General features: G+C 45.3%; 1 protein-coding gene across 4 annotated transcripts in view; it reads left to right on the top strand.

Annotated features, from left to right (window-relative positions):
* Lolal (longitudinals lacking protein-like) overlaps nucleotides 1–27,587 on the top strand; it is a 49,006-nt gene that overhangs the window by 10,482 nt on the left and 10,937 nt on the right. For 2 of the 4 annotated variants that reach the window (XM_076773425.1, XM_076773422.1), the window contains 2 exons: nucleotides 22,155–22,376; nucleotides 23,730–23,857. In XM_076773425.1, the coding sequence (XP_076629540.1) occupies nucleotides 23,836–23,857 (22 nt within the window). In that variant the 5' untranslated portion in view covers nucleotides 22,155–22,376; nucleotides 23,730–23,835. Of the gene's footprint in view, nucleotides 1–22,154; nucleotides 22,386–23,729; nucleotides 23,858–27,587 lie in introns of all 4 variants that reach the window. The other 2 variants (XM_076773423.1, XM_076773424.1) reach the window with 2 other exon arrangements.

The raw sequence follows: 27,587 nt of genomic DNA, 5'->3' as shown, positions 1-27,587 counted from the left end.
GGTGAACGACGGTGGAGGCAGGCTGTGCCTGACCAGTGTGCCACTTTCACTGCCTCGTATTTGGGTCATCGCATCCACTTTAGCGGCTCCTCACCTCCCTCGGCCGTTCTCCTCTCGAGGGGGTTGGAAACGGGCGCGGTGTGTTGTTGTTAGCGGTCTGTTACACCTACGTCCTCGTCGGTCTCCTTTCCTCTAGGAGTTTACGATCCTTCTGACTGCTCCGCGACAGTCTATCGTAGGGGTCGACAAGCCTAGGCCCACGGACCAGCCGCGGTCTCCGACGTGCATCAGGCCCCCGCGTAGGGGAGACCGGGGTCAATAGTAACGCTTCGACTTTGGAATACGATATCTCAAAAAGTGTTACACTTAGAATAACAATTTTTGTACGAAAATGTTACCTGATTATCTGACAGTATTCTCTTACGGTTACTTTATCGTATGCCAAGTAATACTCAAGTTATTAGAGAAAGATTTTTATTTGAGCGGATGCTCTATTGCAAGTTGAAATACCTGAAATATTTATTGCAACAATTATCTAAATAATCGCGATCCTAATGGGAGTCCTTCCTTTAATGGACGAGGTAAAGGTTTGCAATGGAGTTTGATCGGTTGGTTCGTGGAAATCGACGAGAATAGGATGTTCGGATGTGGTCGATCGCGGATCTACTCGGCTCGAAATGTCTCCTCCGTTCGTGACCAACCGGGGCGTGCGTATCGTCAAATAATCTTCGAACCGCGACCCACTTTGGTTCCTCGTTCGTCCGTCGGCCCTCCGCTCACGAAATCCGCGTTCACCGACAGCCGGAACTGAAACGCTTTTGTGCCTTCCCGGGACGATCAAGGACGAGAAAGTGAATTATAGCTCGTTCCTTCTCGCGCGCGTACTCGATTAACCCGAAAAGGGCCGGTTGGCTCTGTTCCTGCAACGTGTTCGCCGCTCGGTATATTAGGACGTCCCAGAAAATATCGTGCATTTCGAAACATTAATTCCTTCACCCTATACCGGATGGATATTTTGCATCAAAACGTTGTTTATCCAATGTACGTTATACTTTAATTCAATGAATTGTTCAAATCATTTCTCAGTACATACACGTCTAACACGGTACCAAATTATGTTTATTAGCTTTTTAATTTCTTATTGCACAAATTATAAGTCACCCGATATATAAAATTAAGAGAAAAGTTGAAAAATATGATTGGCCCAGTGATCGACTCTCCATCAAAACGATATGCGCCTGTTATCTCCATAGAAGTAATCCAGTGTTAGAAACTGATAAGAAATAAGGTCATTTTTTAATTTCATATCGTTTTAACACATTAAAATAAATGTTTCTTACGCATTAACACATTTTCTAATCATTTTTCTTGTCTAATCGTCGAGATTATAAAAATGAACACGCCATAGCACATTGCCACTTTTCGTCGTAGAAAATGCAGTATCAGAATTCATCGTGCAATTTGAAATTCGTACCTTCGTTTTATTTACTTTCAATCGCTCGATACAATTATTTATTTTGTAAAGTTTAGTCAGGGAATTCGCAGAATAAACCGTTTGTAGAATGTTCCGATTATCGCCGCGGAAATGGATCAGTTATCGACAGCCACTTTCCGCTGATAACAAGACAAAAACCATGTAAAAAGTTACGTATCGATTCTGAATCTTGATATTATATAAAGCAAGAAAATTATTTACAATCGAATAATAATAATATAAAAAAGTATCGTGTAAAATAGTGATGGCCGAAGTTCAACGATTAGTTTGATGCTATTAACCCGAAACATTTAGGTTTGCGTGATCTAGTAATCGACACCGGCAGCAACATTAATTTATAAGAGTTCGGATTGACTTGTTTACCTTTGGTTGTCGCGAAAAAAAGATAAATAAAAAGAAAACCAACGACTTAATACCCTATTTACTTCACCTTCTCGGCGAGACCAGCAAGATCGTGCAACCTTTTCTCGACGTTGACGCGAATCAAATATGGCCTCGGGGCTCGATGTCTGACTTCGTTTGGTAGAATAGACTCCTTTTTTTTCTGTTCAATTCGATTGCACGGAAAGACACGTTTCACCCTTTTCGAGAAAAATAGAATTAATATCGAAGAGACGTATAATTTTAGAAACTTGATAACCTTCGAGTCAATGAACATGAATTCACACGAAGCAAGAAAAATATTCAATCAAAATGAAACGATCGTGATAGATACGATAGAAGTAAATGAACGAAGGAAGTAAGCTTTATTTATCAATCGTTACGATGCAAAGGTTTTCGAATCATACTTATGTTACATTCCATCGCAAAAAAAGGATACCGACATTTGGATTTTTCCCAATTAAGCGACGCACTGTGCGTACTGTTTACATATTAGTAAAAACGTTAAAACCATCGCGATGGCGACCCGCGAAACGAGAGATAACACGCACGGCGGTATCTTTTCGTGCGCGAGTGCGATACATCATCGGCGAAGAAGCAAAATAAACTACGATTCTTGATATCGATGGGAATAATAATCGCGCACGCAACGGTCGGAACGAGGCTTCGGATCAAAGTCGCGACACCTTTGAATCTAGTTCTAGTACGACTATGAATAGACGACGAGGCCTCTTGGCCCAAGCGCGCGAGGCTCGTATCCCAATTAAATGGCCGTGCGATCGCCTTACAATTAACTTTTAAAAAAGCACACGCAACCCGATGGATAATCGGACGGTGCCTAAGCGGGCTGCGAAACCGACGCGTTCGTCGGCGTATTTTTCGAACGCCTCGCGCTCCATATTTATCGAACGGCTGTCGCTCGTTCCACGAAAAAAAAAAGGAAGTGGAAAGAGAACGGAAAATAAAAGCGGAGGAACTCGTTTTCGTGACGTGACGTTTGACGGGGAGTGACGCCGATTCCACGGAATCCACGCAACCGTCGTGGATCGTGCATCCGTGGTCGCGTCTATTCGGTTATCTTATTTTCATCGCGTCGCCGGTGGCTTTATCTTATCGGGCCGGGTATCTCTCACGAATCGGAATAAACGGTGCAGACGCGACCGATGATTCCTCTGGGCGTACGCGAGAACCGCCGTCTCGCGACGATCGCGCGATACGTGACGCGGATCGAAGCGGAATCAACGTGGATCCTCCGGCATCGACGATCTCGATCGAGAGGAGGATCGTGGACGTCGATGGATCCGACGGCGCACGCGCCCGTCCCGTCCGCGTAAATAAATAAATGCCTCGGGGCACGGTAATTGAATTTTTCTTTTTAGGGCCACGTTATCGCGACGGATATCGCGTCAGCTTGATAAAAAGAAGTCTCTGGCGCCGGCGGGTGTTGCACGGGAGGCGAAACTCGCGCGTGATCGTAACGACGTGCTTGCGCGAACCGTTTTAATAACTGGCTGGCAATGAAAATTATTTTTACTCTCGCGCGAAAGTCCGTAATCTTTTGTTGACACGGACATGGTGTGCAGTGATAAGAAGACCGCGAGTAACGTCGCTTAATTATCGAATTAAATCTGAACTCCGCGACTCGATCCCGGAGAACTCTTCTTCGGGAAACTCGACGACGGGCTCGTTTTACTATCTTTCTTCTTTTTTTTTTTTTATCTTTTGCTTATCGACTGTCTCGTCTTTCGGTACGACCATGCGCGAGACCCAAATCGAATTCTATCTCGTGTAACCGGCCGGCATCAAGGGCTAAAAATTTTCTCGACTTCTATTATTAGGGTAGCTGCCCTCAATACCGGTATCTATATTCAGCGTGTACGCACATGCGTAAGTGGCCGTGTGTGCATGCGCGCATACACCTATGTATAGCGAGGGTCTAGGGGCAACGATGCACGCGAAGAGGACCGGTCAGCCTGGCCTAGGCCGCCGAACAGGAGCAGACGCATCGACGTTACTCGGACCAGGGACTCGAAAACGGTCGAGCTTTCGGCGGTATATTTAGAAAATCGAGCGGAATCGGGCCGAACGGAATCAACCCCGACGGAAGTCGGCTATTCCGTTTCCTCTCGGCGCCCGAACCCTCCTCTTTTAGCCTCTCCCAGCCCGAGCTGGCCTTCCAGGCGCAGGCTACGTCCTGAACAAAGCTACCATCGCATAGAGACTCTGCTCTTTGGTATTATATTTCGATATAATTATTTTTTGAATACTTACTTGTAGGTATTGTAGTAAGGGGATCAGATTAGCGAGCTACATTCCAAAATTGATCTAACCAGTGTGCAGTAAAGTATAAAGTAAGTAGGAGCTACGATGGACAATAAACATGGCGATAATGCCCGTCGAAGCTAAAGGGTGGAAATCCTGTGAATCTCTTCTTAAACATCTCACAGTAATTTTAAAAAATAGATGTGCTTGAAAAGTCAGTCCCAAGGAAAATTCCCAAATACGACCCACGTTGAGGCTTCGGAGGAATCGCTTGGCGCGTTCGGTAGCCGCAGCGACCGTATACTACCCACCGTGTTATCCGAGTCGATCGCGGAGTTGGTCCGATCGCTACCGAGCGCGCTTTTCTCACAGAGAAACGTCGAGATGCAGCGTTCGTTGGCTGAAATCATCGATCGCAATCTGCTGTTAGATGAAGCAAGCCCGCGCGCTATCCGGCGTGCTCGAGCGTTAATTGCCCGATCGTAAGAGATCAAAGATCAACGTCGAGATGGCTGTCCGTGTAGCTGGAGGATCGGGGCGTCCCCTGGAGACGCGGATCGGTCCGCGAAATCCGTTCACCGGCGCGGATATATCGGCTGGAACGTATCGGGGCAGGATAGGGAGCGTATCGAGAGCGGTGTATCGAGACAGGACAGGATGGAATAGGATCGAATCCGCGCGACTTGGGATAGTCAGGGCACGGCGCAGCGGTAGTGGTCCGGTCGGTCCGGCTTTCTCGAGAAGTGCACCTTGGCACACTTACCGGCGCAACCCCACGCCACTCCACTCCACTCCACTCGACGTCGACTCTACGCCACTCCACTCCAACTCCACTCCACTCCACTCGACTACGCTCCGTACACGGTTCCGCGCTCGGCCGATCCACACGCATACACACAACACACACATACATACAAAACGATTCACCTCCTCGCCCGCTATCCTCTCGTTTCTTCTCTTTCCCTTCCTTTCTCTGGCTTCTTTTCTCCGTTCCGTTTGATTAGCGACGTCGCGCGCTCCTAAAGCTTCTCCGGAGCTTTTACTCAACGAAGATCGTTTCTCTATCGGGGCTAACCGGCGATCTCGCTCCTCGTCGCTTTCCTCAAAAGTTAAGGTACCGTGTCCCCGTTACTGGACATCGAAGAATATTTTTTTATCGATGCATTGACTGTCATGGTGGTCTCCAACTCTGGTTCTAACATTTTTAATAACTTTACGGTCGTTGGGAATGCTATAGAATAACAGATAGATCGTTGAATCAACAAATGTCGAGGTCGTCTCTGGACGCGACAAAATGGCGTGTAACTAGTTTAATAGGAAAATTATGTGTCCTTTTTATTGCCCATTATTGGAACACGGTTCCAATGCGTTAATCGATTCGTTTCGGGTTCGAAGCATGAAATAAAAAGCTACCGAAATTGGCATTTCGTTCAGGTATCTCTGGTGGACTCGCCAGAGAGCCTAGTTTAACGTACTTTACGTTGAATGTCTAAAATCTCCGCTGGTTTAGGTTCACTGGGTTTAACCCCACCGGCGAGTTGAGCGTTACGATCCGACGTCTTTGCCTCACGATCAGATAGAGACTTCGTTATCTTCCGTGGCTGTAGCATTTCTTGATAGAAGAATCTAGATGTATATTTACGTTGGCAAGAATTGTAGGTGATTTTGTCCGTTTAGGTCTCGGAGTTTTATAACGCACACTCTAAATAATTCATATCTTGCCTCATCCTGAACCGCTTTTCTTCGCTTAAGCATATCGTTGCTCTGAATTGCGTGAAACAGTTGGACTGATTCGGAGAAATAAATCTAACGTTAGACGGAGCGGAAATAATCTCTATTCGATGAAGCAACATTTTCTCTGATTGTTCATACATTATACAGCGAAGACTTCGTAACTTTTGGAGGATAGGACAGATTATTGATCTAGGAAGCCATTTGTTGCACGAATCCTCAGACCGAGACACTTGGCCAGTAAATTACATTCGACTCGTTTTGGAAAGTGGGGGCAATTTATAGTAAGACGGGCCCTCCGGGGATTAGATCCTTCTCTCAACACGTAGAAGCGTGTAATCACTGGAGAAGACCTACCGAAGTCTTAAATTAGGGTGCAAGTCAGAATGAAATCAACTGCTGCGTTCAGTAACAAGTGTCTCTACTATATTGTACAAGTAAATTCCACAGAGTAATTTTAGATTAATAAGACATTACGAAAATAATAGCCGCAGCAAAAATTAAACGAAAATCTGTCCCCGCATACGTACGATCTAATTATTATAAATATGTACATAGCGTCGAAAACGTAACTAGTACGTTACATAACCTATATGCTAATACGAAAATGAATATTTGATAAATTAATACAACGACATCAACATTTTATTTCGCGTATGGTCATATAACTTGCGTTCGTTTTGCATACGTCCCATAATTCGTTATTTATCGGAGCGCAAGTTAACGTCGCTACAAATGTCATTTGTGCAACTAACATCGTTACGGAACGAACCGAGCGAAGCTTGTGGCAGTATGTTAAATCAAATGGAACGTAAAAGTGTGCCTTCCACTCGAATTCGAGCTGCTCGACCGATCGCCATGGATCGAGATCGACAGATCGAGTTTTTCTCGGACGGAGCGAAGCTTGCTCGTACAGTTTCTGCCATGTTGATCGACGTCGATCCCCGCGAGGGAATCTTCGGACGAAAATAACGCAATTTCGAATGACGTTTCGTATTTTCGATGATGCTACCGGTAGCTCGTTTAACGGCCGGGCACACTCATCGCCCGTACTTTCGTTTCTGTCGTTTCTCGACGAAGATGGATCCTCTCTCCGACACCTCGACCGACATTAACTTGGAGTCCACGTGACCGTGCTCACGCGCGACCACGCGTGGCATCCCGCGCGCGTAATTCACATAAGTACCAATAACCGTCGTCTTCTCACGGTAATGACTTTCCCCGCTAGTACACCTTTCGTTCTCACGCCTGGCCGATCGAAATCGAACCGCCATCGAGCACGCTCCCAGAGTTACCCATTATTCGAATAGAAATTAATCTTCCCGGATAGCTGTATCGAGACGCGTGCACGGTGATACGAAGATTCGAATTATTTGGGACGCGATCCGAAGTCTAAAGTCTCGGATATTGAATCTTTAAATTTTCGATACGTTTTGAGAGTGTTGAAAATTAGTTTCATTCGATAGGTGGAACGTCGTTCATAGATCTCATCCGTAGTTCGTTATCTGGATGAAACTGTGCCCGACTCCGTGTTAACGTTAACGATCGAGAGCGTGACGTCAATGGGAAACGGGGAGGCCGTTCGGAAACCCATCAAAATTCCTACCGAGCACAATTTACTTTTTCTTTCGACGTTCGTCGAGGCGGTCGCGAGCGTGTGCGTGCGTTCGCGCGAGTCAGCGCCCGATGAGCGCGCAAATTGACCTCACTAGAGCTCGCGCGCGCTGCTGCCGGCTCCGAGAATCGCTCGGTTACATAACCGCTAAGGCAGAAGTGCCTCCTTCTTCTATACGGGCTCCTTACTTTTCCTGGCTTCGTCGCGCGTCGCTACGAGAAACGGTACTTCTTGGGAAAGATTAACAATCTTTTCCAAAAACGTATTACAACGAACGGTCGACTGTCCCAACTGACAACAAAGTTCTCAAAAGCAAAACTGTAACTAGCAGCATGGATTTCTTACTTATAATTCTTAGGGGTGGGAGTTCGTAGGGGTTGCTTCTTATAATTACTGCCAAATCCGTCGCTTTTAAGATACTTGGAAAAACTTAAAAAAATGAAAGGTAGAGTACATTCGATATAAATGTTTAACTTCTTCCTATTTTTGACCGTCGTTGAAACTTCGATAGAGGTATCGAGCGATCCCTAAACAAAGATCGTTAAGCTAGCTACATCTAGCTGGCTACCAGACGAGAATGCGAAGAGAAAGTACGAGCTCCAATCGTCGTTAACGATATTTTAATTACCATCGCAGCGATACGACGAGGTATTCTTGCTGCAATATATTTGGTCGGGTAACGCAGGCTCGAAAGTACGATCTCCCGAACGCGAAATCGTCGGGTTCGATCCGCCTAACGTCGACAGCGATTGTGCCACACGCTATTTATCCGCGCAAAAAGCACGTCTCTATCCGCCGGGGCGCGATCATGCGCGATGAAGAAAACCAAGAAACGACGAAAAAACGGAAACGAGCTGCGGCCGTTCGATCGTCACGGTCCTCCGTTCGAGAGGTGGCGTATTGGAAAAGGTTAATCATTCCGTGAATTCGATCCAGTGAAAGTGTGAACGTGGCCGCCGTCGTTTTGTCAATTTCTTCCTTTTTTTTCATCGACCGATCGTGGGGGCAACGGCGAGCAAATTTCGGTCGAAATGATCATTCTCGTTCCCCGAACGGCGGGCTAGACTTTCGATCGTTCGTCTTATCATTATGCAACGGATAAAGTGGATTAGGTAATTCCCTTATCCGCTCGGATCTCGATCGAACTAATCGAATTTCTCTGTCTTCGCGAATTTTTCGCTTGAACGATCGCTATCTAATACAGAAGCCTCCATCGTAGTGATTTATCGATCTTTCCGAATGTAATAAGGTGTTGCCTTTGCTTTATCGTCCATGGCGCGGTAAACATTGTACGTTGAATTTCACATGCATAGAGATAGAGTGGAAAGCAACGTTTTGAAAAAGTTGACGGAGAGATTGTTTATGATTTACGAAGGATTTATATATAAATTCCATTATAAGTTTCGTCGCAAATTATACTGAAGTATGCAGCAAGAACGGCTTAACTATTTGCTTTAATCGCTTGCAACCTTTACTTTAGGAGTTAGTTTCAATATTAACTCTATAAACACAAGAATATTGAAAATACACTGAAACAAATATCTTTAACTTTCCAATCTTCATTTGCTTTTTCTAAAAGTTTATGCTACTGGTTTCTCCGTCCAGCTCGACGCGTATTGAAAATACGTTGAAGTTATATTGACTTCACCAGAAGAGCCTCGACGAAACTATAAAATCGATCGATAAATCAATTGAAATATATTACCAGGTTGATAGTCTCCTTGTTAGACCTCCTTCACTTATTGACACCGTGCAACGAACGAAGCTCTCGTGCGCTAATCGAGGTTCTACTTTCTTCAAATTTCTCACATATCTTCAGCATAACATTTCGTATACAGGAAAATTTACAATCAAGAGACAGATGAAAAATAAATTTTTGGGTGGAGAAAGTACTGAAAACTCGATCGTTTCCGGTAGTAAATAGATAGCGAGCCTTGTTTGGCGTCTTTTTCTCGTACGACGAGCCGCGTGTTCCGCGGAGGAACACCTCCGACGCACGGAGTGCCTTTGTTTTCTCTTTTAGTCACTCGATTCGAGTCGAGCATGCGCGACTGTATCGATAAGCGAACGCCGCTATCTCGCGGGAATCACTGATAAATCGTCTGCGTTCCACTTAAAAATAGCTGCAGATTATGCGCGTCAGGCCGAGGCCCGCGCTGGCGCGTTTTCCGCAGCGCATTCATTCATGAGTTCACGGGACACGTGCGCGACGGCGACGCTTCAACAGAGGCGTCCCGTCCACCATCGCGACGGTGGCCCGTTGTACGAGAAAATAGAGACGTACTTCAAAGAATTTGAGAACAAAACGTCGAAACACTCGCGATGGTATTCGCATTTCTCGGGATGGAAAAATCGACTTTTTAATGTACTTCAAATTTGACCAGCATGTTGCAGGCATCGTCTATAATAAAATCATGAAAATAGTAATAGGAAATACAAGCATTGTTGCCTTTGAACCAAAGAATAATAATAGGAAGAAGGGTTAGATAGACACAAAGTGCTGTTCCATCGATGATGCAAAACTATATTAATCTAATGTTTCAATATTTGGAAGGAGTAGTACAAACATCGTAAATCATCGCTTCTTAAGCGAGTAAATCAAAGAACCATGAAGAATGGTTTCAGCAGGCGCGTTCGGTGACATTTATCATTTAGTAGTGACTTTGTAGGGTGTTGGAATTTAACAAACAGAATATTACTGGCGTATCGTCCGGGATTATTCCTGGTAAAGTCATTAATAAAATCCGAGAAAACCTTGCTTTAGACGCGAACTATGATTCGACGGACTCTGGCTTCGGAGCAAGCATGTCAAACTCGTTTTGGCTTGGGAGCCAATTTGCACTCAGCTATCGTGTCGCGGGTCGTACAATTATTTTAGAACTGCATGAAATATATTAGAGGTTACTTTTTAGACGAATCAACACCAATTGGAAAATATATTGACGATAATATACCAAGTAAGAAATATACAGGGCATTCGGCCAACCCTGGGAAAAACTTTAAGGGGGGATTCTAGATGCCAAAATAAGACGAAAATCAAGGATACTAATTTGTTGATTGAGGCTTCGTTAAAAAGTTATAGAAACATTTCCGGCCACACAGTATATTTTCGATAAAGAATTTTTTTAAGTTTTTAACAAATTGATATTCTTGATTTTCGTCTTATTTTGGTCTCCAGAATCTCCCATTAAAATTTTTTCCAGGGGTGGCCGAACACTCTGTTATAATAATATCAACAGTACAACTATATTAGTATGGACGATAATGGGCCACGATTCTTTCGCTCCGAGGTTGGGTAAAACCACGAAGACCACGTATTTTCCACCATGTTTGCGGAAAATCGGGAAACACGCGCAAGAGGCGGGAAGTTTCCCCGCACTTATTTTCTTATCTCGTGTTCGGTCGTAAATTCGTCCTGCCAGTTTGGTTAGAACAAAATAGTACGTATTCAAAATTGTTTACAGAGTCTAAGGATTTGTTTTTGGGTAAAAAAAAAAATAATAATTGGAAGGTACCTATCTCTGGCGACAACAAACACCGAAAACTGGCCGCCTAAGTGTGTCAGAAACACCTGCCGGGACAACTCGCGATGATAAGCGCGAACCGCGTCGCGTCTCGACGCTCGTGTTTATCATCGAACAGGAACACCGAACATCCGCGCGACTCTCGCGTGTGATGCAATAACGTCAAGTATGGGACGAATGCTCTCGCGTTCCTTATTCAACCAATACTCGTGATTAAAAATAGCTCGCGAGACAGAAATACGCTAAGATCGAGGCAGCTTTCGTCAGATCAGCGCGTGTGAACGTTCACGGACAACGCTCGCGTATCCTTCGACCTTTGATTGAGAGCTAGCGGTTCTAGTTTTAATTTTCAGCTATTTTTAAGCGGAACGCAGACGATTATCTGTTTCTGGCGAGTAGATTCGACTCGAATGAAACTACCGGCGCCGGTTGGGGAAAATTTTGGCAAATTTTACGGCCAACTTTCACCGAGGAATTTTCTCACGAGTTTAAAAAGATCTCCAGTTTTAGTTTTTAATAAAGTTTAAGTTCCACGTGTCTAGCAATTCCCAGATGTTTAAAGTCCAAATCAAAGAGCCGAAGCTTTCGTTACTGTATCGTGTACGTTTGTTTTAAAACATTTTTGCAACAATTCTTCCGGCGTTGAATCATCGTATAATGGTTTAATTGACTATAAAACATCATCGTTAAGTGGCTGTTTACGTTTAAATGTATCAAGCGTTGCTTTAGCTTTTACTTTACGCCACTCGCAACTGTCAGGTCCAAAAGGTCAAAACCGATACTGCGTATTTTCAGTTTAATGAACTTTTTATGATAATTTGTTGTTCGTACGTCAATCTATGCGTTTCATGAAAGGTAAAGCTTGTTGTCTAAAATACCTGGATTACTTAAGATAGCTGGAACACGCGGGCTGTCGATGACAGACCATTCATCGATTACATTATTTGTCTCGATTAAAATCGTGAAAAATGAATTTTCGATTGAAACGATTAAAAATACCCGAGTAAGCGGGAACCTGATTGAAGTAATTGCTGGTTTTGCATTGCCTTTGATAATAAATGACAAGGCGCTATGATACAGCGTGTTACGTTGTATGACAAGTGGTGCTGCAGCAATATTATTCCATTTCCCTATAATGTCAATCTTCGGTACAAAAAAATACTATCTAGTTTATAATAATACATAATCTCAACACATTTTCTGCAGGTCATATCGAATGTCTCTTGTTTTTAGAAAAAACTAACTTCACGACTTTCTAATTAAATACGACGAGATAAAGTTGCAAAAAGCGTAACAATTTTAATCGAGCGTTCAGGTTAATGCGAAAACGCGAATATGAAAATAATAATTGAATTCCTGCGTTTTAATTAAAAATACAATTTTTCGCAGATTGCTTTCGCGTATACGACAGACTTAAAAATACCAGATCGATCTGAAAAACAAACTCTCGAGTCACGAATAAATTTCGAACTCCAAATAGAATTCTGTGTCCGGGATCGAGAATTTAATCCCTAAAATACGGGCTCCCGCGCGTTCCAATAACGCAAAAAATCCCGATTTCGCGAATCGTTCGTTCGTTAGAAAATGGCGAACGCGTTGGTCTGTCTTCGATCGGCTAGGTGTTCGCCGTTACTTCGATGACGCATTCTTCCGCCAGACGCACAAAGTTATCGCGCGCCAAAAGCGCGACGCGCAACGCCGTTAGGCGAATTCGCGGAAAAGTATGAGTCGAACGACTCCGTAATCTTTGAAATGGATTTAGAGGTGCCTCGGTGCGCACAACTATCGGCTGCATCGTCGGTAATGCGACGACTCGTCGTACCCCTCGCCGTCTCGACGATAAAATTAATCCCACATCCGCGTTTCCCATCGTCGATCGACGATCGAACGTCGTCGCAACGGCCGGGGAACCGACGACGACGAGAGATAGCAGGGAGTTTGACGACCTCGTTTATGATATCATCGAACGATTGTGATTTCGCCGTCGTAGCGAGCGCGTCAGGTAATTAGCGTTGGAAGCGACGGTTGAATTAAAAGCACCGATGGAAGATGCACGTGGGCCAGGACGTGGGTCGAGCAACGCCACCCACGCGTTTCTGCCGCCTCGATTAATTCATCCACGGCGAATTCCGGCGCGATGTTATCCGCTGAAACGTTCCTGGTCTGCGGCACTACGGCCAGATTCAGAGTTTGGTCGAAACTTTAGACGGATGATGGATCGCTAACGTAAACCGACTCGCGAAATTGATCGCGTTATTCTTTGCGTTCGATAAAAACGACGGAGAATTATGTTGGCGCCCAAATCAGTCACGTTTATATTCATTCAAGTACAAATGAAAATGCCAATACACCATTTGAAGCAATAGCATGCTTATCTTGGATTGCTCGTTTAAGAATTGTACAATTTCGATCACTTATGATATCTAAGGATCGAGTTTTTCTTTCGATCGCGACGCATCGTCTAGCTTTCAGCGAGGAAATCGATCTTATCGCGAATTTCCTAATCCGATCAAGGTTTGCCACATTTTCAGCTCTTTCTCCGATGTTTTCGATCTGCGTATCAATTTTTTTTCCACTTGCTGACTAAACGGAAGGGCGTTTTATCGCGAGGGGTGCAGGGGACTCGCCATGCACCTTTCTGCAATTCGATGAGTCACTTTTCGGCACTTGCAGTTTTTTTTCCTTTTCTTTTTATCAAGCTGACGTCGCGGCACGATCCACGGGGCTATCGTCTTTCAAAACGACGATATCGCCTGGCACTTCCGTGTCCGCGCGCCCTCGATATCGATCATGGTCGCGATCGAAATCCCCTTTTGTCTCTATAGCAGATTCCTCGCTGAAAGGCTGCGCGCATAAAGTATCGTACGAATTATTAGTGGTAGCCTTCTTCTCGTGGACGAACAGTAGCTAGCCTTTAAGTCTCGATGTTGCATGTTCTAAACCCAAAGACGATGCGACCAGTCGACGAATCAGAAGACGTCGTACTACCTACGTGTCGGTTAACAATCTGTGGTACGATCGCTTTGATCTATACCCCACGCGACAAGTCGGCCGACGAAACAATGGACTCTACCTAGCCACGTATTTCTCGTTATCTGGTATTCCGATCTTTTGCCTCGCGAAAGGTCTTCTCCCATTAGCACGGTGATTAATTGGCTCCTATTATCGGCAAAGTACTTCAGATTGCTCCCGCTTCGCGTATACCAGAGATTGACAGAATTTTATACAAGTAACAAACGACGAATAAAAACTCCCATGCGGAGAACAGCCACCTGTAGTTCTTGAATAATAAATTAGTGTATTTATTATTTCTATTGAAAGCTGCAGCAGTCGAGACCAAGCTTGACAGTTTTGTTCAGCAGTCGACGTTGTTTTGTAGACCGATGTTCCTTAATTCTAAGAATAAGAAGCTAAACGATAACAGAAGCAACTTCGTATCTGGATTCAAAACATCATTAAATATTGAAAACATAGATGTTTACAAGCACGCTGTATCGTGTGATAGCAGTATACAGGAGATCACTACGCCCAGATAAAGTTTAATCCAGGAATAGAATAATGGCGATTTGTTCGTTTTGTCCAAAACTCGAGGGCCACCGATATCTCGTCGACTACTATAAATTTTATTTTCATCCGTAGCGACGTTTCATATCGGGCGCTTGTTATGTCTTCGATCGACCATCGTAATCGCTAGATTTCACTTTTGGAGAATGTTTAGCTTCTCTTGGCCGATTAATCTCTGTATATGGCGTTTGGTATATTTTTAGAAGCCGACCGGATGATCGAACACGCTGGTACAAGCGGTGTTTTTTAGTTTACGTTCTTTATCTGTTTTACAAACAACTAACAACTTTGGCAACACATCGTCTCGCCATCAATCCTGTAGCCCGACCAGATTCGGTTCACGACTGGGGGTCATCCGCTGGCACGGGTCAACTGCTGTGGAAGCAACACAGTCTTTTGCTATTTTACAAAATACGTCGCGCTAATTTCTGAATTTCGCATTTAGTGATTGCGATGATCGTTGACTTTGAAAGGAATTCAAATATATGTTAGTTACATATTTCTATGGTTCCAAATCATCCCTGGTGGTGCAATTATGCATCGATTCGCAAAGAATACAAGGACTTGGTCTCGTTAATGTTGCAGTTGGAGCGCGTTTACGATTCGATAATAGCGCGCAAGGCTCTCGTAGCGATAAACTAATTCTGGGTTGGGGGCGTCGCGACGTCCCGGTCTGAACGATGGGGTGTGTACGCTATCGGCGACCATTGGAGCACGTTCGTTTCATTGAAACGCCGGAGTTTCGTCGGAGTCAATGACGTTCGACTACACCGACTATAAATACAACGGGATCGTAACATGACATAAGCGAGGGTCATTTTGCGTCATCCATGGCTGGATCGGTGGCCGGTGGCGAGCGTCGACATATCGTACGGGAAAAGAAAAAGGGGGAGGAGGCGCGCAAAGAAAGGGAAACTATCTGTAACACGGGCTCCGTGCTCTGTACGTTGGTACGGAGTTGCACGTAATGTGCTCTCCAGCGTGGTGTACTTTTCTTGCGATCCGCGATTCCGCGACCTTGCGAGCCATCCGCGAATAACGGCCTCCGGAGCGCGGGTGCGTGGCTGCGTGCATGCGTGCGCGCTACGAGCGACCGTGTTCCTTCCTCTCTCGGGGAATCCGGCAAGAATTACTCCCGCTGGCATAATTAGATCCCGTAACAGTGGCCCTGGCCGTTCGTTTAATTTATTCGCAGTCGGTCGATCGACCACGTTCCGAATGCACCGCTCGTCGTTCGCCTCGAATCGGTGAAAGGATCCGCGAGCGCTTCGTTACTCGGACTCTGAAATTCTTACGTTTGGCAGAAAGGTCTCGATCGATAGCCGCTGGTTTCCGAAGAGAGTCTCACGACGGATTCGAAGCGATTAAGAGACTCTTGAAAGCCTCGATTGGCTTGGAAATCTTGCAAATCTCGATCGCCGAGTCTTGAAAGCCTTAAGAACGTCGACGAGTGTAAGTTAATTGCTTTGGCTTGCGACTTTTGAGCGACTGTATATGAGAAATTGATTTATTTTTAATGGTAGTCAGATGGTACGACAGCGATTAATGCCGAATTTCGTCGGTTCGTCGTCGTATAAAAGTCGATATTATTGTTGACGACAACAGAAGTTCGCGATAGACTCGATCGATCGAAGGTTATGCCTGCACGCGCTCGATAAGGTCTCAAAAATGATAGTGCGACTCTATAAAGAAGAGATTCTTACTGTTGGGTTATCGATTGTTATCGACGTTTATCGTCTCGAAGATTCCGTGTATCCGTAGCTGACGTCCGTGACTTTGGCGACGATATTGCTTCAAAACTGGATCGTCGATTCGCGTTCGAAAAAGTGGAATCGGCGTTTTACGGGACCATAAACACGCGCGTTGGCTGATGAAGTATCTGTCGCGTGAGCAACGAAAATTGAAACGTGGCCCGCGAATCCTCGTCGCAGGGTTACAAAACTCTTCGAGAGACTGGGAACTTTAAGAATGGAATTATTTCTCGCGCGTAAATACGGGATAGACCAGAAATAGTACCGGGTCACGGTGATCGTCACCAGTAACACGATAAAGACCAGCACGCGAGCTCTTATCGTTTTTATTTCACCCTCGTTATCTCACTCGTTATTTCTTCCACTTACCTATCTGCGTCTCTCTTTTTTTTTTCTTTCGTTTAATCAAGCCGATCCACTGATTTCTACGCAGCTCGTTTCTGAAATTCATGCCTCCAGTACGTGATGGACGGCGTTCCCCATTTATATGTTTTTTTTGTCGAGATTTTCGGTCTACATTTTCCAATTCAAATATTTTAACGCTCCGGAAAATCGTCGGAGACGCAGTAGTTGAGGCTACGTTTCGAAGGTAATTTTGATTCGAGCAGAGCGGTCGCGAAACGGAAGCGGCGAGTATCGTTAAAGCGCAGGGATGCGTCGAGAAAATGAGTCAAGGAATGCGGTATCGTCGCATATTATGGTCGTGATCTCATTGCGTTTGCAACGGTCACTTCCCCGGAAGAAAGCGATTCTCACGCGTTATCGAGCTGTTTTGATGACGAATCACAACAATTCCGAATTCTGCGAACGAGTTTTTTTAATTTAGCGATCGAATGCAACAAAGAGGAAGTCGATCACAGAATTTTACACGCTAATCGCGATCTATCGAAACCTCCACGGATCGGTTATTGGACGAAGGAAGGTGGAACATGGAAGAATGGGAACTCGAAAGTTCCCCGTTCGTCCTGTCCGCGCGTTCACGACGCTGCCATGTTCCTCTCCTACGCTTCTTCGTATCTGGCTGACCCACTTCCCGGGCCTCGAACGAGAACCACGCAGAGCTAGGGAAAGGATCGAGAGCTCTCCGAAATTGTTCGTTCTCTAGACTGGTCGGCCGACCATTTTTCACGACGAAAATCGTGCAACGAACGCGGACGATCCGGGTTCCACGACGATCTAATTCGATTCGTGTTCGGTCACATTTTTCCGTCGTCTTTCGACGCTCGCGTTGGAATTGTTTGCCGATTAAACAAGACGGAATAACCTAAATAAGCCCGCGCGACGCCGATCGAGGCCCCAAGGCCGTGGCGCGCGTGTTTTTAAATCGTGTTCGTTACTTGGTCGCAACATCGCGTCGGATTCCGCTGATCTAGACGCGATTCGCCGTCGATCCGGATCGTTAAAGGCCGATTTACGCTACAGGTGACAACGCGATCGAGTCATCGTCGCGCAAAAATATGCTGCGCTCGCATAATCTAGCCACAGTCACTAATGTACCTCGAAGGTTAATGTACTTTCGTACAATCATCGTTATACATACAAGCTCCGTTGCATTCGATAATTTTTTAACTCTATCGTTGCTGCGCATCGTACATTAATTGTTTTTCCTAATAAATGGGTAATGATATTAATAAAAATGTCGAGCAACGAATAAAAGATAACAGATTCGCGCGCGTAAAAGTCTGCTCGACCGAGCGAACGTAACAAATAAATATTCGAATAAAATTTCGCCCAACTCTGCCGTCGGTTCGCTCCGAAGCAGGGTAGATAGCGATTATTTATCTCGTAGCTGGGGCTGAGCCTCGCGTGAGCAATCTAACGAGGAAAGTGAATGGTACAAACCGAGAGTGTTCGGATAAATGGAGTTCCACCGTGCAGGGGGGAATAAAAAATGGCTAAAGTCGCCAAAAATGTACCGTACAGTGGGAACGCGGGACCCCCGGCCACGTTGATTTCGAGACCTACTTTCCGGAGAGAAAACCTTTTCGTTCCTTCGAAACGATTTTTCATTGTATCGACGTGACCGGAAGCTGCCGGTTCGGGAGCCGCTGTTAGAACAGTCGCCGGCTACGGTTGCGTGCATTAGTATTCCCCTCGGAGACACGACCGGTATAAAAGGTGTTGTACGCATACACGTGACCGTGGAACACTTACGAACTATAATACTTGCGTACACAGCCACGTACACAACTGTTCATCGTTATTTCAACGACTCCGTATGCGGGGAAAGGCGAGAATTATATTATTTTCAGTCTTCTCGGTCTCTTGTAGTTCTTTTTCAATGCTAGGCACTCTGTTTTATATTGAGATTTTGCAGATATATTTACTTAGAATATTCAAAATTGTGGGAGTTACAACGTATTGTTTATTAGGTCTTCTGAAAAAGCTGTTCCATTGACTATCTTGAAAGTTTCGAATCGTTAGCAATCATTCATTATTTAGTATATCAATTATATTTCTATAATATAGTTCGTATCGTTATGAACAGTATTTTATATTATTTTTTTATGGAGACGTTTTAAGGAAGCGTGAAGTAGATACGTGCGATGTCACTCGATCCTTGATCCTTCGGTGCAGGCTTCTCCAGGTGCGTGAAAAGAGATCGTAGCTCGGTAGCTAACACCTAACCGATCCACAGTTTCCCCGATTTCATGGAAACCGTACGACGCGACGAGTTTTTCGATCGTTTTCGAGGTCTTCGCGCGAGCAAAGGTATTTTGCAAGGGCCCAGATTCTGGTGCTCGAGCGGAGGTCAGCGCTTTTTTGTTTGCGAATGCTCGTGCTTGATGGTCCGAGACAAGAAACGAGAATTTGAAATCCATTTCTCGCATCAAGGCAGTAATTATGGCATAAACAGATATTGGACTATTCATTGAAAATCCAAATAGCAGAACATTTTCCTTTTAGATCGATAAATAAGTTTTGATACCGGGGAGCATATTTTTCGTTAAAATAAAGTGAAAGCGAGGGAAGTTGTAAATATCGTTCGTTATAACTAATCGACGGTATCCACTCGAACGATGTTTGCTTTCAAAAATGTGTAGTGCTTGCTCTGTTGGACTATTTAACTTTGCCGATTAAGAGATAAACTCTCTATTATTCTAGTTTGTTATATAATCCAACAGGAACGATAACGCTGCCGATCGTTCGTATCGATTCTGTAGCTCGCGCTGACGGAGTCGGTGCAAGGGGAAACGATAGCGATCGTCGAGCTAGGAGAGGAAGATAGGATGATCCAGGCCACTGAAAAAGGAAAGTGACTGCTACCGCGTTCGCCAGTAGGCAGGCTTGCCGTCGTCATTATGCAATAATTATTATGATCGCGTTGTCGTCGCAGTCGCCATTATTACCGCGATTGTTGTTCGTGGGCCCCGGTGGTGTCTATCGTAATCTGGCCTGTTCGTTCGATTGCCACTAATTATCTGCGCGATTTGCGAATCGAACGAAACAATTACACAAGTCAGTGTCGATTTTATTCGCTGACAGTAAATAAAAATTTTGTTGGCTGCAAAACACTTTATTCGTTATTCGAGAATAAAATTCGTTCGACTCCGACAGATTTTTAACTGTACGACACTTAAACAGGAATAGATTGTAGATTAACAACGAAGAGAGAAACCGTTTATATCTTTAAAACCATTATGTAATTTATAGAAAAAATTTACGTAATCTGATAAGATATGTACAAGCCGCTCTAGCTTTTTACTGACCGTACTAGAATACACACTGGTGGCAACTGATTTCTGGTATACGATGATTCGAAAGGCCACGAATACACGGATTGTAAACGACGAACATACCTCGGCGAAAGCACGAGGCACGAAGGATACGTCCATGATCCGGGAAAAATGGAACGGCCGAGCATTTTGCTGACGAGTCGCGGAGAACAGAGCGAAAAAATGTGGCCGCTTCGAAGCTCGCGAGCGATCGCGCGCCGGGAACAAAGAGAATCCCGTGCCATCGCCGTGACTCGTGGATCGCGGCGACGCAAGAGGAAGATCTAGAAACCTCGAAGGATGAGAGTTCGCTTCGTCCTTGCGCGCGGAATCCGGGAAGTCGCCCGAGGCTCCGATACTCGTGGAAAATTAGAAACGTCGCGTCGATCCTCGCGTGGATACCGGTCCTTTTTTTCGTGGCATTCCATTCCACGGAGAGCTACTTATATGTATAATCGTGTACAAAACTAGATGCAAATGATGCATGCGTGACTCGTTGATCCTAGAAACATCAAAAGGAGGAAGCTCGTAGAGCCTGTCTATCAGAATATCTTGAAACAATACTGTCTACCTTGTCTAAGTTAAATTGTGTAATAGATGGTTTTGTTATTTTCGATTCTGGTTCTGATTTACGAAATAAGGCTTTTAAAAATATAGAAAATTAACAGACTTTCTTAGGCTACGTAACAGTTTGTGGTTTCTAGGATTAAGTGTCGCGTGATCGCATCGGGGAACAACCAAACGCTTAGAGCAGTGGATTGCGATGAACACGGTTCGATGAACCACGAAACAGCACGCGATCGTACCCGCGCAAAACGGCCGTTGGATTTTTGTCGACTCGGCTATATCAGTCCATTGTTCCACGTGCAAAATCACGAACTTGCGAAAAGTAAAGAGTACGGCTTCTCGATCTAGCGCCTCGTGTATTCGGATCGACGCTCGCCCTCTTCCAAATGTCGAACAGCGAGTAAACGTACCGTCCGTGGTCAGACGTGGTTCGCGCGTTCGACCTTTTCTACTGCGGAAGATCCGTTTCAAACGAGACCTAAATTGCTTGTCGAGCAGAGATCATGAGCTTCATAGTTTTTAATCAAACACGATACTCCTTCGTTAATAAATTGCATCGTCATATTTTAATGAGTTTCCAGACAAAATTTCTATTTTTTGAAGTACCATCGTACGATCGATGGACAATAATTACAGTTGATTTTCCAAATGTTTAGAATTGAGAGCGTTTACAATTCGTGGTCGTTTTTAAATAGATTTAATTAAAAGGAAGCGGCGATAGGTCGATTACGCGAGCCATAAAACTGGGAAAGTTAGGACGCGGCGGAAGGATGTAATTGTTTCGCTTCTCTAATTAATTAAAGCGTTCACGCACCGCTCTGTAGGAGCACAAACTTTGTTATTGCGCGTTGCAACTAGCCTAGTCGCATTACGCTTACCTGAGTTTCAGAGGGGCAAATGGGGTTCAAAGTCAGAATTTGAGCCACACGACCTATCAGTACCAAAGTTTTATCGGTACACGAACTATGCAATCTAAATTTTAACCGCGTTTATTTCGGAAACAAATGGCTGCATAAAGTGTGCTCTACACAGTTCATCTTTCGATGCAAAAATTGTGAAAATATGCAATGAAAGGTGTAATAAAGATAGAAATCTGCTAAATTTCGTTCACCAACGTCCAATCATCCTCAATTCGAATACTTCTGGGCTTGCGCTTTACTTCCAAACTTTTTCACATTCACGCCAGTCTTAAGAAAATTAAATATTATTATTTTTATTTTCACAAAACGGTGGAACGCGAGTATATCAAGGGTATGGTTTAAGAAGAAACGAAAGGCGACCCTGAACAAAGTAACGCATTCAGCCGACGCGGAAGAAAGCTCAGGCATGTTTCGTCGCGGAGGAAAACCGGGTTCGGGACTGTCGAACAAAAGGGCAATTTTCGCGAAACATATGCTCGAGTCGACGGCGGTCCGCGGCAAATACTTCGACCGTACGTGTACGCGAAAGTTCTGTCGAAACGACGCCTTAGTCATCGTCCTTTTCCGGAGGATATAGCTATACATATATATGTATATATATTCGATAATACTAATCCGCGGCTCGTAGCACCGCTTTTGCTTTCTTGCAGCGCAGTGACCTGATTCCTTGCCATGCAACGGTAAGAGCGTTTCCAGAGACTGGCGGAGAGGGAGATGGAAAGAGAGAGTGGTCGCGGCGAGGAAACGAGACGATTATACAGCGAGTATCGCGAGACAGAAGAGGACAAAGCGAGCTGAGGGAGCGAGCCAGCGAACAGAACGCGCCTCGTGACACGTAATACCCGTCACGGTAATAGTGGTACGATATTATAGCACCGCTAATGTCATTCATTTGTGATTTAATGGGAGAAGTCTCGACCGCAGCCCATAGGAGGACAACGACTGTGCGGCCGACTGGCTGTCGAATCGGTGAACGCGAATCCTCCGCATCTCGACGCGTTTCGGGGGACGGCGACGCGCGGTGACATCGAAACGATGTCGCACGGTTTGACGATCTCTGCATCGTCGTGGATTACATAATCGCTCGAATCCTCGTAGAGCCTCGAGAATTTTATTCTTTCGCTTCTTTTTCCCCCTCATCTGTCCCGACGATCCGACCGTGCATCCTTTACCCGCGTCATCAGCCGGATTCCAGATCTCCGATTTGGATTCGCGATTCGTAAAATTGGAAACGGAGTCTTCCACGAAAATTTGATAATTCGAGTACTTTGTTTCGTTATCCAACCAACCATTTGTTCTCGTTTAATAATAATCGAGGGATTCTTGGTTTGCCTTTTATTCGCCTCGCCAGCTGGACTCCAGATGATACATCCGAGTCCCCGCGTTCAGTCTGCGATTGTACGGTTAAAAAGAGAATCTTTGGATGTAGCTTGAAAACGAAATTTTATTTCAAATAGTTTCTGCTGCGTTATTTCTATGACAAATAACGATCGAAGCGTTTCGATCGAAAAACATGGCGATCGATGGACGTTCTAATAAGCTCGAGCTCCCAGCATGCGAGGGATCTCCGGCGTCGCTGTGCGCCGGACGTTTCATTCACGTTTTTTTCTTTCCGACGCGAAGGAACGTGGAAGGAATTCTCGACACTTGCCTGCACGTACATATGTTACAGTAGTCACTGTGCGGATTCGTTCGTCCATTCGCTGGCTGGCCGTCGTTCCAGCCGGCTAGCCTAGTATCTGCTCTCTTTATGTAGGCTATCCCGGTTATGCTAGTTACGACGTGCTCTTAGAATTTAGGTTGACCATATGGCGAACGGAATCGTCGCGTTTCTTTCTCGCTCGGTTATTAATATCGCACCGCGCGCCAGTCCGAATCGTCCGCGCGAGCCATTTGCCAATCGGACCGATCGACGCTGATCGACGATATCGATCTCCTCGTAAAGATCTCGTCCCCTTACCACTACGGAGCTCAATCTTTTCTCCCATTTGTCCGTCAAAACAATTTTTAAAAACGTCTCTTACCAGAATTTCAAAATGGCTTGATGTATCTAAGACGATCTTATCGAATTTCGTGACCTGAACTTTGATAATTGACAAAATTACTTTACAAACATCTGCGTGCAATCATTTATACATGGGCCATAATTGGTATCCACCTGTATTTCGTACTCCCTCGTGAACGGTAATTCTCTTTTTTTCAGGTGATCCGGAACCCTCTCGGAGTCCCAGCATTTCTTAATTCTTGCTCTCCTCGGATGACCATTACCCTCGTCGATCCGATAATTGTAGGTCTCACGGTCAATAAGGATGCTCATGGTTTCCATAATACGTGAGTACACATATTTAATTATATTGTCGAATTACAGTAATATGAGCTACATTTCGACGGTACGAGCACTGTCAAAACTCCCACCAAAGCATACATGGTAGCAAGTCGGTACGTTATCATTAAAGAAACCCCAAAACACGTACTCTTACGAATTAAACCATCAGGTGCCCAAATCCCCCACCAAACCTTGCAAATTAAAAATGCAAAGGAACTGCCATTTTGTTAGCATCCCGTAGCGTTTACGAGATCACTGTACTCGTTCCTGGAAGTACGACAGCGTCGTTATCGCGACAAAAATTTAAGATTCGACGAGAGAGTATCGTATATCTGCGATTGTTTTAGATTTCTGTCGGTTCGCGATGGCGCCTGCCGAGAACGGAGTAATCTTTCGTATTTGTTCATCTGTATTTGCACCGCGAGTATGTCGCGGAACGTACGATGGTGTTTGTAGACGATAGAGCGAGGTGCTAGAGCCATTTGTCGGGTCATCAAAGTGTAATTTACACTCGGGAAGACGACGTCGCCTTTACGGTGCCGGTCCATCGATCGAGTGGGTGAAGCGTTTGGTCGTACGGAAGAACCGTGATAAAAATAAATTCTTAACTTCCTCGTGGCCGCGTGGGTGCGTGAACGCGCACACCCGCGCGTACGATGGGCTTCGGCCGGATGAATCGTTGGACGAAGCTGGCTACCGTTCAAAGTCGCGCTGATGCATCAGCTTCGTTTTGTAAATAACGTAACCGCCTTATTTTCACGCATATCTGATCTCATAGTCTTCTAACAGGGCATTCTTATTTTTCGGACAAAAACATTATCTTTTGAAACATCTCCACGTTATGAGACGTTGAAATTTTATGATCGTTTGTCCACAGAATTTTGCATCGGACGTCATTGCTCTCTTAATTTTATTCCTTTGTAAAACATTCTCGCGTTGCTCGAACATGTATGCATTAGCGAGTATTTCTGGTACGAATAATGACTGAATCCACAAGCAATGTTATTCGAAACTAATGCAGTCGAACCTCACCGTCGGAGAATCTTTGTACATACATGGGAGGCGCAATTGGACTACAAAAGGTTAAACGAACGCTTCTATGGAATCGTTTCTTTTTCTCTGCTGCGCACAGTCTTTAATATCGACCAATTCAGGCGACTATTTAACACGTCGATTGCCGTGCCAATGCTCTGCGTCTAGAGATCTCTGTTTCATCGGGGTTAGGCCGACAAAACGACTTGTCGTATAAAATTGAGACTGTTCTGCCCGTGTACAGTCTAAAATATATTCCCCTGCACCACCAGCTGGATATGCAATTTTAAACTGATAAGTAAATGCGTAGCTAGTTAAAAAATAGCGGATGAAAGTAAAATTGGCTAGCGGGAGCGAAGCAATCGATATAAAAATGGGGGTTTCCCGCTGGTTGAGTAGACGCGGTCAAATTATTCGGTGAATTCGTGTTTGATTGGCGTCAGGTGAGGCGGGGAATAGGCGCTGGTCGGATGCGCGTCCCTGATGCGTCGCGCGCGTCTAATATAGCAATGCAGGCGTGGAATATAGGTCGCACGCTAGAACGCTCTTTTATATATGCCGCCGCACGCTCGAGGATCGTGGCGAAGGTAGGCGCACGCGCGCACGCGCGCACACCAACGACCGTCGACACGCGAGCGCGTTGCATTGCGCATCGAGCACGCGTTATGAATTCGTTAGTGTCGTCATTGCGCGTCGTGGAATCCGCGTGGACGCATCGGGACCCCACGATTTCCCGCACAATCCAGAGTTTTCACGGGTCCTTCTACCGAAAACTCGACTGCGTGCTTTGAGAAACTTTCTTTCGTCTATAGAGACATCGATGAGAAAATGACAGAAACGTAAACATGGTAGCGATAAACCCTTCTACGAGTCGTATTTGAAATAAACCTTAATAATTATGCCCAACAAATTTAGTACTCTATTGTAATCGATATTCGGCAGAACAATGCCTGCAAAAGTAAGTAAGGGTTCGTTGAAAAGAAATTTGGCGCCCAGAGTGAGTTTTGCGCGCACGAGAGGGTTGACCTTCCGCAAGTGTTTCGTTTCCTATCAAAAGTTTTACGAGTTTGACGGAACGTTTGGCCCGACGATCGAGAAGTCCGAAATTTTTCGCGGCAGGATCCGGGACAAAGAGTCGCGCGAAATACCAAGGGTTCAGCGAAGGATCGAACGCTCGGAACGCTTCAGCTAGTATAGTTCTTTTCGTTTTTTTGTGACTCATCGATCGAGCACGGGCAAATGGTTCCCGACGAGTCGCTCAGCGGTTGAATAGAAGGCTTTTCATCCAGCGCGAGCGAAATGATCGCTCGCTTATTTTAATTCCCGCGGAGTTCCGCACGTACGTCTACGACCCGTTACGGCCGGCATAACAATGCATGACGTAACACTCTGGGGTCGAATCCTCCTTACCTCCTCCGTGCAACGATGTTACAGGAAAGTGAAACTCTCGGAAACCAGGTCACACCCACATCGTGCTCGCAGCAGTGAACCGCGATGCCGATCTACGAGACTCCCCTTTTAACTCGTGGCCAGATACTTTTCAATCCGACTAGAAGAGAACAGGCAGGGGAACTCGAGGACGGACGAATGGAAAGAACCTTCCAAGATGGTTCCTCGAACGTTCGAGGAACGAAAGTGTGACCCCAAATATCGCTCGCTTGGGACGCCAAGAGTTTGGAATCGAAAATGTCTAAACATTTTCAAGTCGAACGTAGAAAAGGTTTCAAAGCTACGATGTCGACGAAAGAAAGGAATATTTTTAATCGCGGGGCCGGGTCACTTCCGACCCACGCTTTCAAGCTCTGCTAGACGTCAAAGAATACAATTTATCCACAATATTATAGCATCTCTTTCTAAAAAATATTCAGTATAAATACCACTGCATTTCTCATTGTATATTTCCAACGATTCGTGCCAAACCTGAAAGACTCCCAGTATGTCGTTACAGGGTTGAATAATTTCATTTTGAAGATTTTAAACAAACACAGAGGAACGGAGACCTTCTTGACAGTTTAAAATGCAAAAATCCCGGCAAAACTGAATCCACGAGTCGGAATAGGTTCGCGTTCGGAGCAAGGGAAAAAGAAGCGTGCGCGGGCGCGGGTGCGTGGGTGAGGAACGGTGTTGGTAGAGCTGGCCCTAACCCATATACCGTCGGAGCCAGAATAGAGACGAATAATAGAAGGGTGGATAATAATACCGGTGCCAGCGTGTCGCTAATAACGTCGACATTGTCAAAACCGATGATTTCGAGCTTGGGGAAAGCACTTTCGACAAGAGGAGGAGGGTCTGTTCGTCCGTGAAATTCGTGGTACGGAATAACGATGAACCCTTCGCTTCGCGGCGTTTGCGGTGGCTGTCATTCACGAAACGCGCGAGCGATTAATCGACCCTCGAGATGCTGGAATGCCGTTTCCGTATTTTCGAGGCGAATGCCTGGCATAGTTTCGCTCGTGTCGGACAGTCGGGTCACACACAGTAGTCGTATTCTCAGCTAATCGTCTCTCCTGAAATCCGCGCTACGGACGAGCGGCTGTCGTTGGCAGAGCTTGTGTCTAAAACTAGCGACGGCCGCGACATGTGCACGTAGACAACCCGGCGTCAAAACTCGTTGCATTATGTCATAGTTTTAATGCGGCGTCGAGCTGCATTCGACGTCCTTCTGCCTCCTAACGCGGAACGGAAGCGTATTCGTCTCGCTTC

This window comes from Colletes latitarsis, chromosome 9, assembly GCF_051014445.1.
Source record: "Colletes latitarsis isolate SP2378_abdomen chromosome 9, iyColLati1, whole genome shotgun sequence".
NCBI lineage: Eukaryota > Metazoa > Arthropoda > Insecta > Hymenoptera > Colletidae > Colletes > Colletes latitarsis.
This window is presented reverse-complemented; position numbering and strand designations above follow the sequence as displayed.